This window comes from Electrona antarctica (assembly GCF_951216825.1).
Source record: "Electrona antarctica genome assembly, chromosome: 20".
Taxonomy (NCBI): Eukaryota; Metazoa; Chordata; class Actinopteri; order Myctophiformes; family Myctophidae; genus Electrona; species Electrona antarctica.
Genome location: NC_136801.1, coordinates 31,751,611 through 31,768,925, shown reverse-complemented (window position 1 = coordinate 31,768,925; position 17,315 = coordinate 31,751,611). Strand labels below are relative to the sequence as shown.

Here is a 17,315-nt window from a genome sequence, read left to right as displayed (position 1 = left end):
AGTGCTGACATTTTTACCAGTGAGCCAATAGAGCTTGCCTGCTTGCCCTGGGGAGAACTTGATGTTGACCTCCAAGTACAATTTGTGTCAAAACAGAAGCTTTATTTTATTGCAGTTATTATCGACTTGGAAAGAAGGACTTGAAGTCACTTTTAGGCGACATTTTGATGACAAATTATCTCGTTCATGGTATAACACCACTTTTTGGGCTCAAAACTACATTGGATAACTTTTTCCTCTTTTTTTGATTACATTTTTTTCTACCCCTTATTTGCTAACCCAGTTAACACATCTTCGGCAAACGGATTACAATTTTCTACGAAATCCAGCACCTCCATGACACACCTCGGAGCCCCCTCTCCGCCGGCAGGGCCGGGGGTCCGCGGCGGCGGGGCAGGAGGCCTGTACGTGCTGCGGTGGCTGGGGGTGAGGATGTGGTCCCGGAGGGGCACCCTGCTGTTCGCAGCGCTGTGGTTCGGCTCCTGGTGTTTCCTCAACGGCCTGGTGTTTGTCCACAGGACCATCCTGTCTGATTACTGCACCGAGGAGCGCAGTAGGACCATCCTGCACACCCTGGTGAGTCCATGAGTCACTGCATGAATACACCGTATGCTGCGCTCTGCTCACACACTGGCAACTACAAAGCAACTACAAAGCTATACGGGGCGGCGGTGGCTCAGGGGTAGAGTGGCTGGATGGAAACCGCAAGGTTGCCAGTTCGAACCCGGGCTCCCCCAGAGTTAGTGTCAAAGTGTCCTTGAGCAAGACACTGAACCCCTAATTGCTCCTGATGTGCTGGTTGGTGCCTTGCATGGTTTCCGCCGCCATTGGTGTGTGAATGTAATGCACAATCTTATAAATGCACCATTTACCATTTTATACAGCTACCATTCGGTATGCCGAATGGTAGCCTGGAGCACGCACGTGTGTGTGTGCGTGTGTGTGCAACTGTGCACATGCACGTACATCTGGGGGGTCACGCGGTAATGAGACGACAGCGTGATGTGTTAGCATAGCAGCAATAACTGTATGTACTGTATGTAATGTATGCATTGGTGTCACTGTCTGCTACGTCTCTATGAAGACGGCTTCCATTCATCCAGACCTATACAGCTATTATGATCGGCTCATGTGATTGGCCCTTACTGAATCACTCTACCATGCACCACACTTTACAAACCCAATGTTTATTTAGCTAAGAACACAGTGTGTGTGTGTGTGTGTGTGTGTGTGTGTGTGTGTGTGTGCATGTGTGTACTTGGGTGTGTGTGACGTGTGTGTGTGTGTGTGTGTTTTGCCAGGAGCGAGACGTGAGTGTTGCATCAACATTGTGCAGTCAGATAGTGTCAGAAAATACTTTGGTGGTTAAGTGCTCGCACGCATGCATGGACACGGACACACACACACACACGCACGCACACGCACACACGCACACACACACACACACACACACACACACACACACACACACACAAACACATAAAAGTGTTTGGGTCAATAACTCTAAAGCATGCTGTGTGATCTCATCTAACATCTGATAAGGACTGACAGGAAATAGAACTGTCTGTGTGTCTCTCTCTCTCTCTCTCTCTCTCCCCATCTATCTCTATTTATTTGTGTCTCTCTCTGCCTCTGTCTGTTATTGTTGCCGATGATGTTTGGTGTAGGCCCTACTGTACATCAAACACTGTAGGGGGAAAGCCTGCGGATGGTCTCCTGAAGAAATCATTCTCTTGAGCAGCTGCATGCGGCTCCAGCAAGTGGCAGTGTGAGGGTCTAATCTGTCTTATTTATAACGTCTTGTCACCTGCGTGGAAAGGAACCGGGTGTTCGGAAGTCTTCTCTTCACTAGTGTAGAGGGACAGGATGGGGCCAGCTCTAGTACAGAGACCACTGCATTTAAAGGGATTTGGTTCACCCCCAAAATGTTTCTTTTTCCTATTGATTACTCACCCCATGGCGACTTGATTTTTTTTCTTATTTCTTTTGCATTCCAATAATTTGATGATCAGCAATGGTTCCCTATGGAGACTATTTCTGTCTCCATAGGGAACCACTGCTGGTCATCAAATTATTGGCTTATTATTATTGCCACAAGAACTACAAAAAATATCCATGAATTCAAGTCTCCATGCATGGGGTGGTGAGTCATTGATAGAAAAGTCGTACTCTATGAGCTATTTTTGAAAAGTTTTGAAAATGTGGCGCAAATATTCTTTCAGAGCGAATGTTTTTAACTCAAATCTTTGCTCCTGGAGGGGTCCCTGGAACACCATAGTTTCAGATGGGGGTCGGTGGCCAAATACATATATTTTTTGGGGGGGTCCTTGACATGAAAATGTTTGAGAACAACTGACATAGAAACATGCGTTTTTCAGAAAACTGTCAGGATTTAGAAGACATTTGTAGAATCGTCCTCAGGGTGGTCATATGGGTGGGCCACGAACACTTACTTGAGATTTTCAAACAAAAAAGGTCTTGAGAAGCACTGACCTATATGGTTTTAAGGGGTTAACACTTAGACATCAGATATTATGTATCTAATGGTCTGGCTACTGGGAGATTATATGAATGGAACACAGACCGTTCTGTTGTTTACACAGAAACATAAACTGGCACAATGTTCTACAATTACACACTTTCTGACCATTAGCTCGACTTCTGACACACTCTCTTTGTCTCGACTCACACGCACACGCCACACGCACGCACGCACGCACACACGCACGCTCGCACATTAATCCTTCTGTGTTTTGAGATGACATCCACATTTTTGACCAGGAACATAACAAGAGAATCCATTCCGAAGAATCTAGCTGATTTGTGTTAAACCTATCCTATACTTCAAAGTAAACAAAGCTGTCAAATATCCATTCGCAGTTATTTATGGTATATATAAGACTCTCTCTCTGTCTCGGCCTAATTCGCTTAAGGCAGGTGGCTGCCGTTTATCCATGCCACTGTCACCAAATGCTGTTGGGTCTCCGCTCTTAAAAAGCAGCGATTTTCAACCATTTTAATTTCCAGGACCCCCGGTGTGATATGCATTAACCCATTTAGGCCTGGCGTCAAAATAATAAAAACGTTCGCACTGAAAGAATATATATTCAAAGATTTGTGCCGCATTTTTATGATTTTTCAAAAATAGCAGACCTACAAGCTCGTAGCGCGCCACTCGGTGGCGCGCTATGAGCTTGTAGATCTACTATTTTTCAATAGCTAAATTATAACATAATGCTTAGTTAAAACACCAAAAGGGGTTCCCGCCCAAATTTGGGTTAAGCCACGGACCCCCCGTTTGATACAAATTCCTATCTCCAGGACCTCCAAACTATACACTGTCAAATCAACAGGATAAAAAAAATGAGAGTGGTGCTATAAGACAGAGCAATATAAGGGCCTGAGGGACACACACCCTAGATGGCTAGACTCCTGCAGAGCCTCGCCTTAAAACATGAAAACAAAACAAAGGTGTTTTGAAGTGATGTGGTTCCGGGGTCGTGACTCACATTTGCTGCGTGGCACAAATCCAAAACATCATCTGTATACATCACACGGTCTGCAGGAGAGCTCCCTGAACCAACAAAGCCCTGCTATTCTTCACAAACGATCCCTCTTAAAACAACAACAAGTGAAACCGCTTAAGCGTGAAAATGATTTAGGACGCATTGAGGCCGCGTCCTGCTGTCATCGCTGCCAGGTAGCGAGATGACAGGCATGGATTTCCTCCCAGAAAGAAGTTTAAAGTCTCCAGACTCCCCGTATATACAGACTTGTCTGAAACTGCTTCAGGTCGTGCTGTGGCAACCCAGACAAAAGACCCACAATCCTCTCTTCCTGCCCCTGAGGACACCCCATCCCTCTATTCTCAGGACGGTAAATCTGTCTTTGAACGGGGGGAGATTACACGCTATTTGAAGAGTTTCACTTTGTACCTGCTGAGTTGTGTGTAGACGAAGAGACTGTGTGTGTGTGTGTGTGTGTGTGTGTGTGTGTGTGTGTGTGTGTGTGTGTGTGTGTGTGTGTGTGTGTGTGTGTGTGTGTGTGTGTGTGTGTGTGTGTGTGTGTGTCTCATAGCGAGGGTTCACTGATGTTTCCACGGGGAGCAAACATCAGTGAACCCTCGCTATGAGCTAGCTAATTAGGGCTGTATCGGTCGGATATAGGCAGTCGCGGACACATTTTTTGTTATTAACCCGTTAATGCCCGAAACGTTAATGCCCAAAATAGTTTTATGGTATTTCATGCAAAACACTCAAATTTGCTTTCTACAGTGTTTATGCATGTGGATATGCACAATCTATTTGATTTATGAGCAATGCATTGTTAATTAAATAATGTAAATTAACCCTTTCATGCACGAAAACCCCAAATTCTATCAAATATATCGGTTGAGATTTATTTTATGCACAATAATCAAGTCCAATGTATCAAATCTGCTTTCTACAATCTGTGTTAGTGAAACTGTAGCATATTTATTTTCAGGTGGTTGCATATTCACCTTTGCAGGCCATCTATCTTGAGCATCTTGGACCAAACATCCACATAATATTTCCCATAAAAATAGGGTTGTGAGATCAAACCATCAAATTTTACATTTTACATTTTACATTTTCATACATACATTCATTTACATAGACATACATACATGTGGCATACATACATTCATACATGTGGTCATGACCACATGTTTTGAAGTGACAGAATAATACAGGTCTATAGAACATAAATATTATTCCACCAAAATCATAATCAACATAGTCAGCTGAATAAAGTAGTGCCCTGCAGTTGAATGTCATCCGAAGACTTGTATACTTGTATACTTCCAAATTAGGCATTTCTGCCTTTGAAGGGTTTTTTCTCCCCAATTGTGATGTGACCCCGGCATGGCATGATTGCTCAAAGCTGCAATCAGGTTCCGTGTCCTGGGCTAGTGTCGTTCACTGATTGGAGATGGGAGATGACGAAGAGGTTGTCTGTCAACGCTGTAGTCCCAAAACCAGAGTCCAGACTCCACTCGCATGAATGGAAATACGATTTTCATGGGGAGTGCGGTTACAAGGCCACACAATTCTTTGACGTCCAAAAAATTATAAAATTGACTCATTAGGAGATCTAAAGGTCAGAGGTCCTTTGACAAATGACTATGAGCTTCAGTTCCTGAGGGATTCTCACAGTGGAAAACGACAGCACAGAACTGCCAAAACTGCAAAAAATGGCGGATAATAACAATAATAATAATAATAATAATAATAACCATATTCGTCAAAGGGCGGCGCTATTGAACAATGATAACTAAATGTAAACTGTGAACAGGTAGCCTATAACTCATGCCCTGTTTGAACTACTACAGCAAGGAAACTTCATTGCACATATTCATCTCCTTATGAGGAACAATGTGGTACGTGACCTATGACCTCTGTTCTTTACATCTCCCACCATTTTGAATTATATCCAGTAGGGAAGAGTTTGTATGTGAAAATGAAGCCAGGGGTCATTGAGTATTGCAGTTTTATGAAAATGATTATTCTTCTCTCTCTCCCTCCACCTCAACTCCAACCCCACACTGGGTCGGTTAGAGACATTAGAGGGACATTGTTGAGAAATGAACCTTGACAGGGCTGCATTGGACAAAACCAAGCAGCAGGTGCTTGACACCAGGGCTGTTGTTAAGCTCAGCTGTCAATATACTGAAAGAACATACTTGACCAATGACTAAGCAGAATCACAATCAGAAGGATTTTCAGAAGCATTCAACCAATAGGTGTTCCATCATGCTCGTTCGAAACACAGCTGGATGCCTACTTAATAATGACTCACTCCCGCTGTAATGGGTTCAAAAATGGATACATAATTACAATACTTAAACCTATTCAGCGTCAGTCACTCAGCTTTTCTTTTCTACCTTTCTATAAGATAGCTCGAACAATGTACTATATGTATGTTTCATTGTGCTGGGTGCCAACTGCCAACCACTTAAGTTGAAGCATTTTCTTTAACAAATGTGCTACATTTCAAGATCTAAATTCACATATGAGTAAACTTAGGCTACCAATACAATCAGATGTTAGGTATGTACAGTATGACATTTGGGAAAGATGTTGTGTTGCCAAAATCAATATAACACATTTTACAAGCAAAAGCAGCAGAACAAGATTTTCATTATTTGGTTATACTTTTGTATACATTTCTGGCTTGTGACAAAATACTGCCAGATATTATGAGGAGAACTTTTAACCCAAAGTCCAGAAGGGTATTGTCTATGCAAAAATGCATTGAATGTGCCCCTGGTATGGGAACAAAACTGAACGAAAAGGGACCTGACATTACGGCCTATAATGTTGCTCTGGAGCTCTTTGGTGGAGCTATTGCCCCCTCGACCCAACTACGGATAAGCGGTTGAAGATGGATGGATGGATGTACATATACGCTATAAAGCAAAGTTGATGCATTTGGATCTAAAAACAATCACACCTGTGTGAAGTGAGGGGCGCTCTTATCATCATACATCATCATGCATCATCTCATACTGGCCAATCAGAATGCCTGTTGCCACAAATTTACATCATATTTGGCGGACATTTGACCTAATTTCTCCTTTCATTGTCAATGGCAAATATTGAGACGTGTGGGGTTTTGACCCCACACGTCTCAATATAGGAGGGGCTAGCAAAATAATCACACCTGTGTGAAGTGAGGGGCGCTCTTATCATCATACATCATCAATATCATACATCATTATACATCACATTCTATGCTCAACCAATCAAATCATCACAAATGTCATTCCAGCCAATCACAATTTGCGTCCTCACTTTTCCGTCTTCAATGTTACATAGAAAGCTGGGCATAGGAGGGGCTAGGGCCCCTCAAAATATTGTATGGGGTTTGGGGGTTTTCAGGCATGAAGGGGTTAATATGCATTAATTAATAATGTATTAATCCTGAAATAAAGTACATTGTGCATATCCATATTCATAAACACTGTAGAAAGCAAATTTCTGTAGAAAGTATTTTTGCATTAAATATTACATTAAGCTTTATTTTCTGGGATTTGTTTGTTTCGGGCATTAAGGGGTTATTAATTAAAAATGCCCAAGGGATATCACTGGGCACCCTCTTGAATTCTTAAGAGGTGACCCCAAGCTACAAGAATCAGTTGAGAAAAAAACTTTATCTGACGAAACCATGTTCACCCCCACGGCTCCCGGACTATTAATCCATTTTAGTCTAGAGATTATAGGCATCAAGCTCTTTCCAATCTAGATGAAAACCTGCTGACAGACGTAAGCCAGAGTTGAAACACTAGACCACTGGTTCTCAATGTGTGGGGTCCGGGGATCCCCAAGAAGGGTCCTTGAGGATATTCCAGGGGATCCTCAGTTAAAGGTATAAGGAACCAAATGGACCCTTATACTGGTCTGTAATTCAGAGATTGCACGAATGCTGTACCATCTAGAGCAGGGGTGGGCAACTTTGACGATGGAGAGGGCCACTATATTTCCACACTCACTCCCTAGGGCCAAATATTACTGTCGTAGCAAAAATAGCCGATCTACAAGCTGTCGTATTTTTGAATTGGAATCCTGAAAATTTACATTTTTATGTAATTTCAAATGCCTTTAATTATACGTGTGTTGAGCATTGAGCTAATCATTTAGACTGAAGTAATTAAAGCGGGTCATGTTTGCATGTTGTGGAATTGTAACAGCTGAAACCAATATTATATCAGTATTCTGACATTAACCTGAGGGCCACAGTGAAGGTGGGGGCCGCATGTGGCCCCCGGGCCGCCAGTTGCCCACCCATGATCTAGAGTTCAATTAACAGGATTTTAGTGTATGATTTTCATGGGTTTCTGAAAGTGGGTGGCATGGCAAATGTTTCTCCCAGAATATGGACACTGGGGTTGAAGTGGCTCTGTGTCAAGTATACATTTATTTTCAATCTCTCACGATAATATGGATATTCTCTCAAGTTTTCCAAGTGACATGCTGTATGTTAGGGCAAAATATTTATGTTCCATAATATGACATACATGTAATGTGCTATAAAGTATAACAATAATGTAATTCAAGGATGAAAAGGTTATTTCCAAGGGGTGCCCTGAGCCAAAAAAGCTGTTGGCCAATCAAATCCAGATGTTACTTTTGTGCCATTTGTTGGCCAATCAATTCCGGATGTTAAGTTTGTGGATGTCCAGTTGAAACACTGTTAACGCCTTTTTTTAACCACTTGAGACCCCAGCGTGCCTATTATATCCTAGGAGGAACCTTCGCCAAAAAATTGCTGATCCACACATCTGTAGATCGGATATTTTTGGCAAAGATATTTGGTGTAGAGATGGAAGAAAGCGAGCAAAGTACAGTTGTAACTCAAGTCCGGTTCTCTAAAGACTAGAGGTTTTTTCAGCCTTGCTCCCTGCAGACCCCGAATCACTAGCCACGGCCTGGGCCATGGCTCAGTGGTCCAGGCACCTTGGCTGGTAATCCAGTCTGGCAGTGTGCCGCGGGTTCGACTCCCGATCCCGACGGCCTTTACTGCATGTCTTCCCCCCATTTCCTGTCAGCCTACTGTCTGTCCATAAAAAAATATAAAATAAAGGCGAAAGCCACAAAAAAAACATTTAGAATCACTAGCCACGCTCAAAATGGTGAAATGGAATGAAAATTCAGGCTGGTGAGTGTCAGGCTCGGCTTTAAGTGGTTAAATCAGTTTCATTCCTTGCATAGTTACCGCACTTTGGCTTGCTGTATGTTAGACCCTGAGGGACCCCAGTAGGGTTTAAAGTGGTAAAAAGAAATGGTGAGAATCACTGCGCTAAACTGATGTAAATGTGCTGATAGACTTAAGCCACACGTTGTAACATGAAACCACGTCATATATCCTCCAGCTCAGAGTGGGATCGACTGTGTAGATATGGGAGGTTTATTTATATGAACTCATTACGTTGATGATGTCATTCGGTGCGGTTAAAAATACACGCGTGGGAAACTGGCGAAAGCTCCTCATTTTTGCTCAGAGACAAAAACACATGAACTCAGTTAACATGCAGTGGAAAAAGGAAAACACAGTGTGACACGACACTGTATTTATGATGACTGGGATTCATGGCCTCTTATTATTTACAACATAAAACATTGTGTTTTATCCATGCATGCAGGCCAAACTGGCACAGGTCTGAGCCTTGTCCTACTAAATTCAACAATGCATTCATCAACTTTTAAACCGAGACATAGTAGGCCAACAAGTGAATCAAGTTTTTGTTATTATTATTATATAAAAAGTTCTGCGGTGTGGCATTTGTAAGCCTTTATTTGATACTTTAGAGTCGAGAGACTTTTTGCTTGACCGTAAATGTTTAGAAGGATGCTACAGTAGGTTCATTGTTTACCTGATATCCTAGTTTCTTTGAGGCACTATTCTGTTTTCTCTGCACTTTACTTGACTATTTACCTTGTTGTTTATTGACTAGAGTTCATGCTTATATACTCACTGATTATTATTATCTCACACTTGTACAGTAAGTCACTATGGATAAGAGTGTCTGCTAAATGGCGAAAGGGCCTTTCTGTGTGGAGTTTGCATGTTCTCCCCGTGTCCCCTAGGGTAGGTAACCTTGCAAAAACATGCAGTAATCCTGGTCTCTATACTGCCTCCCCCTGGTCAGCCGGGCCGCGTGATGGAGGGTAACTGTTTGGAATAACAATTTAGCAGACACTCTTTGAGAGAGTATGGTAAATGACAGCAAATGGTCCAACCGGCTTGGAATTCGAGAGGGGAGCATTTTGGGCCCATAGTACACTCTCGGGTGACCCACGTTTTTGTAATTTTCATATAACACTAACATCCAGAAAAGCTTCTGTTTCCTGCATCTCTCTTCCAAACAAGTTGAAATGGAGTTTATCTATATCTGAATCATATTACGTGTGTTTATTTGAACAGGAGTGTATCTATGTGAATCCTAAGTCTGTTTGTTTGGCTCTTGGGCTGTTAGTTTTATTTCTAGTTCATGTTTAGTTTAATTTGACAGCCTAGCTCCTTTCCTCGGGCCACGGAGAGGACACGTTGTTTTTTGTAGACTAGTTCAGTGGTTCACAACCTTTTTTGACCTCTGCGCCACTAGCACATATTCATTTAATAATCCTCAAGGGCCACCCCACCCACCTCCCCCAACCATATTATATTTAGTATAAGAAGGCATTTCTATTTTACTTAAAGTGATTGTGACATTAAAAAAAGTTAACTTAGGTTTTCTGAGCTCAATTGTACCCCCAAAAAACGGAACTTTTAACATTCAATAGATTTTCTGTGGTCTGGTTTTTGGATCAAACAAGTGCTCTGATTTTCCTGTGGAGTGTGATGTAAGAGCCAGCAGGTTGGTTGGTGACTGTTTGGTCACTTGTTTGCCTGTTTTCATTGCAGCTCAAAAGGCTTCACAGACACAGAGAAAATCCCAGACCACAGAAAATCGACTAAATGTTCAAAGTTCAGGTTGTTTGGGTGTAATTGAGGTCATAAAAGTTAAAAGAAAACCGAAAAATGTCATTTTTGTAAAACATTTACATTGCCAGATTACTTAGTTGCTCACTGGTGTCCTACAAGCTCACAGATCGCTGTGCGACTCCGCATGAAAGGAAGTCAAGCCCTTAAACAGTTGTTATTATATTTCAAGCTTCTTTCAGCGGTCTGTGGACCGGTCCAGTGGTCGTTCAGCGGTCTGTGGACCGGTGCAGTGGTTGTTCAGCGGTCTGTGGACCGGTCCAGTGGTTGTTCAGCGATCTGTGGACCGGTCCAGTGGTCGTTCAGCGGTCTGTGGACCGGTGCAGTGATCGTTCAGCGGTCTGTGGACCGGTCCAGTGGTCGTTCAGCGGTCTGTGGACCGGTCCAGTGGTCGTACAGCGGTCTGTGGACCGGTCCAGTGGTCGTTCAGCGGTATGTGGACCGGTCCAGTGGTCGTACAGCGGTATGTGGACCGGTCCAGTGGTCGTACAGCGGTCTGTGGACCGGTCCAGTGGTCGTTCAGCGGTCTGTGGACCGGTCCAGTGGTCGTACAGCGGTCTGTGGACCGGTGCAGTGGTCGTTCAGCGATCTGTGGACCGGTCCAGTGGTTGAGAAACAGTGTGCTAGAGATTCACAACCCCCTCGTGTGTGAAGTCTTCTTCACGCTTGTTGAGTGCAGGTGTCCTACAGTAAGTGATGTGTTTTTATCATTCCTGAGAGAGTTAACCCTTTACCCACACGTTACACATCATACCTTAAAGCCCCATTCACACTTCATCACACAACAAACCTGTAGTGAGCTTGTATATCTGCTATTCTCAGCCTTTCTCGGCGTGCAACGGATCATAAATTAGGCTTAACCCTCATCGACCCCATGAGCCTTGGAGGTTTTCCTTCTTTTTTGCTTTTATTTTTAACTTGCTGACAGAATTATGTGCTGTAAGCTGTTTTACACATAAGCACTGTGTTTTTATCATTCCTGCTGGCAGGGAGGGGGAGGGGGGGGGGGGGGGTATTCTTCATAGCCAGAGGGGACAGAGAGACATCCAAATATCTGCTCGCTCGCTCTCTCTCTCTCTCTCCCTCTCTCTCTGGGGTCAAACTGTCTCCGATCTTTATGACCTCATGTCAGTGGAAATGTCGGCTGTGTTTGTTTTGGTCTTTCATAACCCGCTTTATGACATTAAAAAAAGTTAACTTAGGTTTTCTGAGCTCAATTGTACCCCCAAAAAACGGAACTTTTAACATTCAATAGATTTTCTGTGGTCTGGTTTTTGGATCAAACAAGTGCTCTGATTTTCCTGTGGAGTGTGATGTAAGAGCCAGCAGGTTGGTTGGTGACTGTTTGGTCACTTGTTTGCCTGTTTTCATTGCAGCTCAAAAGGCTTCACAGACACAGAGAAAATCCCAGACCACAGAAAATCGACTAAATGTTCAAAGTTCAGGTTGTTTGGGTGTAATTGAGGTCATAAAAGTTAAAAGAAAACCGAAAAATGTCATTTTTGTAAAACATTTACATTGCCAGATTACTTAGTTGCTCACTGGTGTCCTACAAGCTCACAGATCGCTGTGCGACTCCGCATGAAAGGAAGTCAAGCCCTTAAACAGTTGTTATTATATTTCAAGCTTCTTTCAGCGGTCTGTGGACCGGTCCAGTGGTCGTTCAGCGGTCTGTGGACCGGTGCAGTGGTTGTTCAGCGGTCTGTGGACCGGTCCAGTGGTTGTTCAGCGATCTGTGGACCGGTCCAGTGGTCGTTCAGCGGTCTGTGGACCGGTGCAGTGATCGTTCAGCGGTCTGTGGACCGGTCCAGTGGTCGTTCAGCGGTCTGTGGACCGGTCCAGTGGTCGTTCAGCGGTCTGTGGACCGGTCCAGTGGTCGTACAGCGGTCTGTGGACCGGTCCAGTGGTCGTTCAGCGGTCTGTGGACCGGTCCAGTGGTCGTACAGCGGTCTGTGGACCGGTGCAGTGGTCGTTCAGCGATCTGTGGACCGGTCCAGTGGTTGAGAAACAGTGTGCTAGAGATTCACAACCCCCTCGTGTGTGAAGTCTTCTTCACGCTTGTTGAGTGCAGGTGTCCTACAGTAAGTGATGTGTTTTTATCATTCCTGAGAGAGTTAACCCTTTACCCACACGTTACACATCATACCTTAAAGCCCCATTCACACTTCATCACACAACAAACCTGTAGTGAGCTTGTATATCTGCTATTCTCAGCCTTTCTCGGCGTGCAACGGATCATAAATTAGGCTTAACCCTCATCGACCCCATGAGCCTTGGAGGTTTTCCTTCTTTTTTGCTTTTATTTTTAACTTGCTGACAGAATTATGTGCTGTAAGCTGTTTTACACATAAGCACTGTGTTTTTATCATTCCTGCTGGCAGGGAGGGGGAGGGGGGGGGGGGGGGTATTCTTCATAGCCAGAGGGGACAGAGAGACATCCAAATATCTGCTCGCTCGCTCTCTCTCTCTCTCTCCCTCTCTCTCTGGGGTCAAACTGTCTCCGATCTTTATGACCTCATGTCAGTGGAAATGTCGGCTGTGTTTGTTTTGGTCTTTCATAACCCGCTTTATGACATTAAAAAAAGTTAACTTAGGTTTTCTGAGCTCAATTGTACCCCCAAAAAACGGAACTTTTAACATTCAATAGATTTTCTGTGGTCTGGTTTTTGGATCAAACAAGTGCTCTGATTTTCCTGTGGAGTGTGATGTAAGAGCCAGCAGGTTGGTTGGTGACTGTTTGGTCACTTGTTTGCCTGTTTTCATTGCAGCTCAAAAGGCTTCACAGACACAGAGAAAATCCCAGACCACAGAAAATCGACTAAATGTTCAAAGTTCAGGTTGTTTGGGTGTAATTGAGGTCATAAAAGTTAAAAGAAAACCGAAAAATGTCATTTTTGTAAAACATTTACATTGCCAGATTACTTAGTTGCTCACTGGTGTCCTACAAGCTCACAGATCGCTGTGCGACTCCGCATGAAAGGAAGTCAAGCCCTTAAACAGTTGTTATTATATTTCAAGCTTCTTTCAGCGGTCTGTGGACCGGTCCAGTGGTCGTTCAGCGGTCTGTGGACCGGTGCAGTGGTTGTTCAGCGGTCTGTGGACCGGTCCAGTGGTTGTTCAGCGATCTGTGGACCGGTCCAGTGGTCGTTCAGCGGTCTGTGGACCGGTGCAGTGATCGTTCAGCGGTCTGTGGACCGGTCCAGTGGTCGTTCAGCGGTCTGTGGACCGGTCCAGTGGTCGTTCAGCGGTCTGTGGACCGGTCCAGTGGTCGTACAGCGGTCTGTGGACCGGTCCAGTGGTCGTTCAGCGGTCTGTGGACCGGTCCAGTGGTCGTACAGCGGTCTGTGGACCGGTGCAGTGGTCGTTCAGCGATCTGTGGACCGGTCCAGTGGTTGAGAAACAGTGTGCTAGAGATTCACAACCCCCTCGTGTGTGAAGTCTTCTTCACGCTTGTTGAGTGCAGGTGTCCTACAGTAAGTGATGTGTTTTTATCATTCCTGAGAGAGTTAACCCTTTACCCACACGTTACACATCATACCTTAAAGCCCCATTCACACTTCATCACACAACAAACCTGTAGTGAGCTTGTATATCTGCTATTCTCAGCCTTTCTCGGCGTGCAACGGATCATAAATTAGGCTTAACCCTCATCGACCCCATGAGCCTTGGAGGTTTTCCTTCTTTTTTGCTTTTATTTTTAACTTGCTGACAGAATTATGTGCTGTAAGCTGTTTTACACATAAGCACTGTGTTTTTATCATTCCTGCTGGCAGGGAGGGGGAGGGGGGGGGGGGGGGTATTCTTCATAGCCAGAGGGGACAGAGAGACATCCAAATATCTGCTCGCTCGCTCTCTCTCTCTCTCTCTCTCCCTCTCTCTCTGGGGTCAAACTGTCTCCGATCTTTATGACCTCATGTCAGTGGAAATGTCGGCTGTGTTTGTTTTGGTCTTTCATAACCCGCTTTATGGACGTCTGTCTGTCTGTCTGTCTGTCTGTCTGTCATCTTGTGATTCATTCAGTCTCCCTACTCTCTCTGTCAATGGGTCAGCATGTCTGTCTGCTAGGGAAATGACTTGGAGACAGAGTTTAGGTGAAAGAACGGCACTGGCAGGCAGATAGGATTTAGTACATTACTAAAATATCCATCCATCCATCTTCAACCGCTTATGCGTAGTCGGGTCGCGGGGGCAACAGCTCCACCAGAGAGCACCAGACTCTTCCCTCTCCAGAGCAACATTAGTAACTTTCTCCTGGGGGATCCCGAGGCGTTCCAAAAGCCAGTGAGTCGATGTGATTCCTCCAACTTGTTGTCTCACTGCATGTGTGTCCCCTCTGGCCAATGACTTCATGGCCAAAGACGTAACAGAAAGGCTGATGAGTGAAGCAGACAGATACACTGACAGGGGGATAAATACAGAGCTGTTGTTTTATGTAATTTAAATAGTGAACCACAAGGTTATGAGTTATATTCCCATCAGTGGGGGAAAGCAACTAAGTACATGTACTCAAGTACTGTACTTAAGTACCATTTTGAGGTATTCTTTACTTTACTGGACTATTTCCAATTTTAGTACTTTTTTTTTTACTTTTACTGCATTACAATTATTTGAAAACTTTAGGTGCTATATTTACTTTGTAGAATTTAATCTACAAAACACACTCATATTTCTATTTATACTTTTGCTCAACACAATTTTGAATACGGGACTTCTACATTGTGGTATTGATGATAAAATGAATGGGTGAAGTCGTCCCTTTAATGTTATATCATTAATACAATCTTAGTGTTTAGACAATTATTTGGGGTCCCACTTGTATATCATCAGAGCCCACAGGGGGCAATAACAAAAAAACAAAAACATACAAAAACGGTATCAAAACCAACTGAAGACTATGAAGAAGTGCTGCTTGGACCTGATCCAGCTGGACCATACTGCCGCTCAGCTCTGCCAACAAGGACTCTATATTGTGCTTGTCAAACTTCTTGATTTTAACGACCCCCCCCCCCCATAACTCTGAGAGATACAGACATTTAAGTGTTCATTTGAATTGTGAAACCCCCTCAAGGAACCCTGTGGGTCCCTGGAGCCCACTTTGAGAAAACACTGAGGAAGGATTGACTGATTGATTGACGGACCATTTCTCCGAACGGATGCTGGCGCCAACGAGCGTGCTGATCAACACTTCACCGGTGAAAGAAATGCTGCGTCGCTTTGTAGTTTTGTATCTTCCGCAGCTGCCAGTGTGAACGCAGCATCCATTTCTGAAGGGCATTATGTCAAAATGAGGGCCAACGACAACCATGGCCTCCATGAAATTCCTGCCCTGGGGCTACTTTTACTTAAGTAAAGAATCCGAGTAAACTTTTCACCACTGTTGATGAGTGAAGCAGACCATATGAGATAAACATAGTGTATATCAAACTGACAGTGGGTGTAAATACGGGTTGACATCACTGTGGCGTGTGTTGTTTTATGTCTTTTAAATATAGTGAACCGCAAAGGGTTTGATTCATGTGTTTTCTCTTTTCTGTCAGTCTGAAGCTTAGTTCGTTATCGTTTGTTTTATTCTGGCTATAATGGCTTAACTGACCACACATAATGACACGTACGGCACGAAAAGGGTTTGAGAAGAAATTAAAAAAAACAGGACAGAGATGTTGACAAACAGCAGTGGCTCTCGAGGGGGGTAGAGCAACCGCCTGGGAACTATGATGAGGTCCCTGGCTCCATCGCTGTGGCTCATCTTGGCTTTGTGACGAATGGTTCTTGTAGCCGGGGAGCCCAAAATTTGAGAGGACCTGTGATGTCATGCCGTTCTTTATATTTGTGTTTTTTCTATTCATTTGGTCATTAAGGTCCACAGAATAAGAGGCCTGCTCTGCCGGAAACATCGCGAAAAAAAAGTTATGGCCATTTTTGTATATACCACACCATAGACAACATATATGGCAACATTTTCCAAATTTCATCATGCTTTAAGTAGCATGTGACATGTCAAACCAGAGGGTTTTCATGATTCTGAAACCATTCCAAGCATTAGTTTTGCACTAAAACACTCCTTGGGCTAAAAACGGCCATAGCCTTCATCACAAATGTGATGGCCGAATTTAAGCCAAGAGTGTTTTGCGTGCAAAAATAGCTTGGAATGGATTCAGAACCATGAAAACCCTCTAGTTTGACATGTCACATGCTACTTAAAGCATAATGAAATTTGGAAAAATGTTGCCTTATATATAGGTTGTCTCTGGTGTGGTATACAAAAATGGCCATAACTTTTTTTCGTGATGTTTCCAGCAAAGCAGGCCTCTCATTCTGTGTACCATAATGACCAAATGCATAGAAAAACCCAGGTTAAATTATATATTCCTTGAGCTTTTGGGCCTGTGGCCCCCTCGACTATTGAGCAAGATGCTGAATGTGTGCGTGAGTGGCTGAATATAACACACTTTAATCTAACTAATAATCATTTTAGAAATGTCCTCAAAATATGAGAACGGGAAAATTACCATGTATGGCACCGAAATTTGAGGACGGAATTGCAGAAAAGCGGGTCCATTTGGTTCCATTTGTACACTCTCAGAGTTAAATTAACATTGATTTTACAATATCAATTGTGGGTCCAGAGATAGAAATGCCATTAAATGGGGGTCCGTAGCCTATTGCAAGTATAAACTGGGGGTCCTTGAAATTGAACAAGAATCACTGAGAATCACTGCTAGAGCCGTAAAAATCTTCTCTTATGGGGGTCCCTGGCATATCTTTTCGAATGGGGGTCCGCAAGCTAATTAGTGTCAATTTGGGGGTCATGA

At 43.7% G+C, this 17,315-nt stretch overlaps 1 protein-coding gene across 2 annotated transcripts in view; it reads left to right on the top strand.

Moving 5' to 3' along the window:
* The first annotated feature begins 224 nt into the window (after positions 1 to 224).
* Positions 225 to 17,315, top strand: part of dipk1c (divergent protein kinase domain 1C) — a 66,727-nt gene continuing 49,636 nt past the window's right edge. For both annotated transcript variants that reach the window (XM_079489695.1, XM_079489694.1), the window contains exon 1: positions 225 to 576. In XM_079489695.1, coding sequence (XP_079345821.1) covers positions 337 to 576 — 240 coding nt within the window. In that variant the 5' untranslated portion in view covers positions 225 to 336. The remainder of the gene's footprint in view (positions 577 to 17,315) is intronic.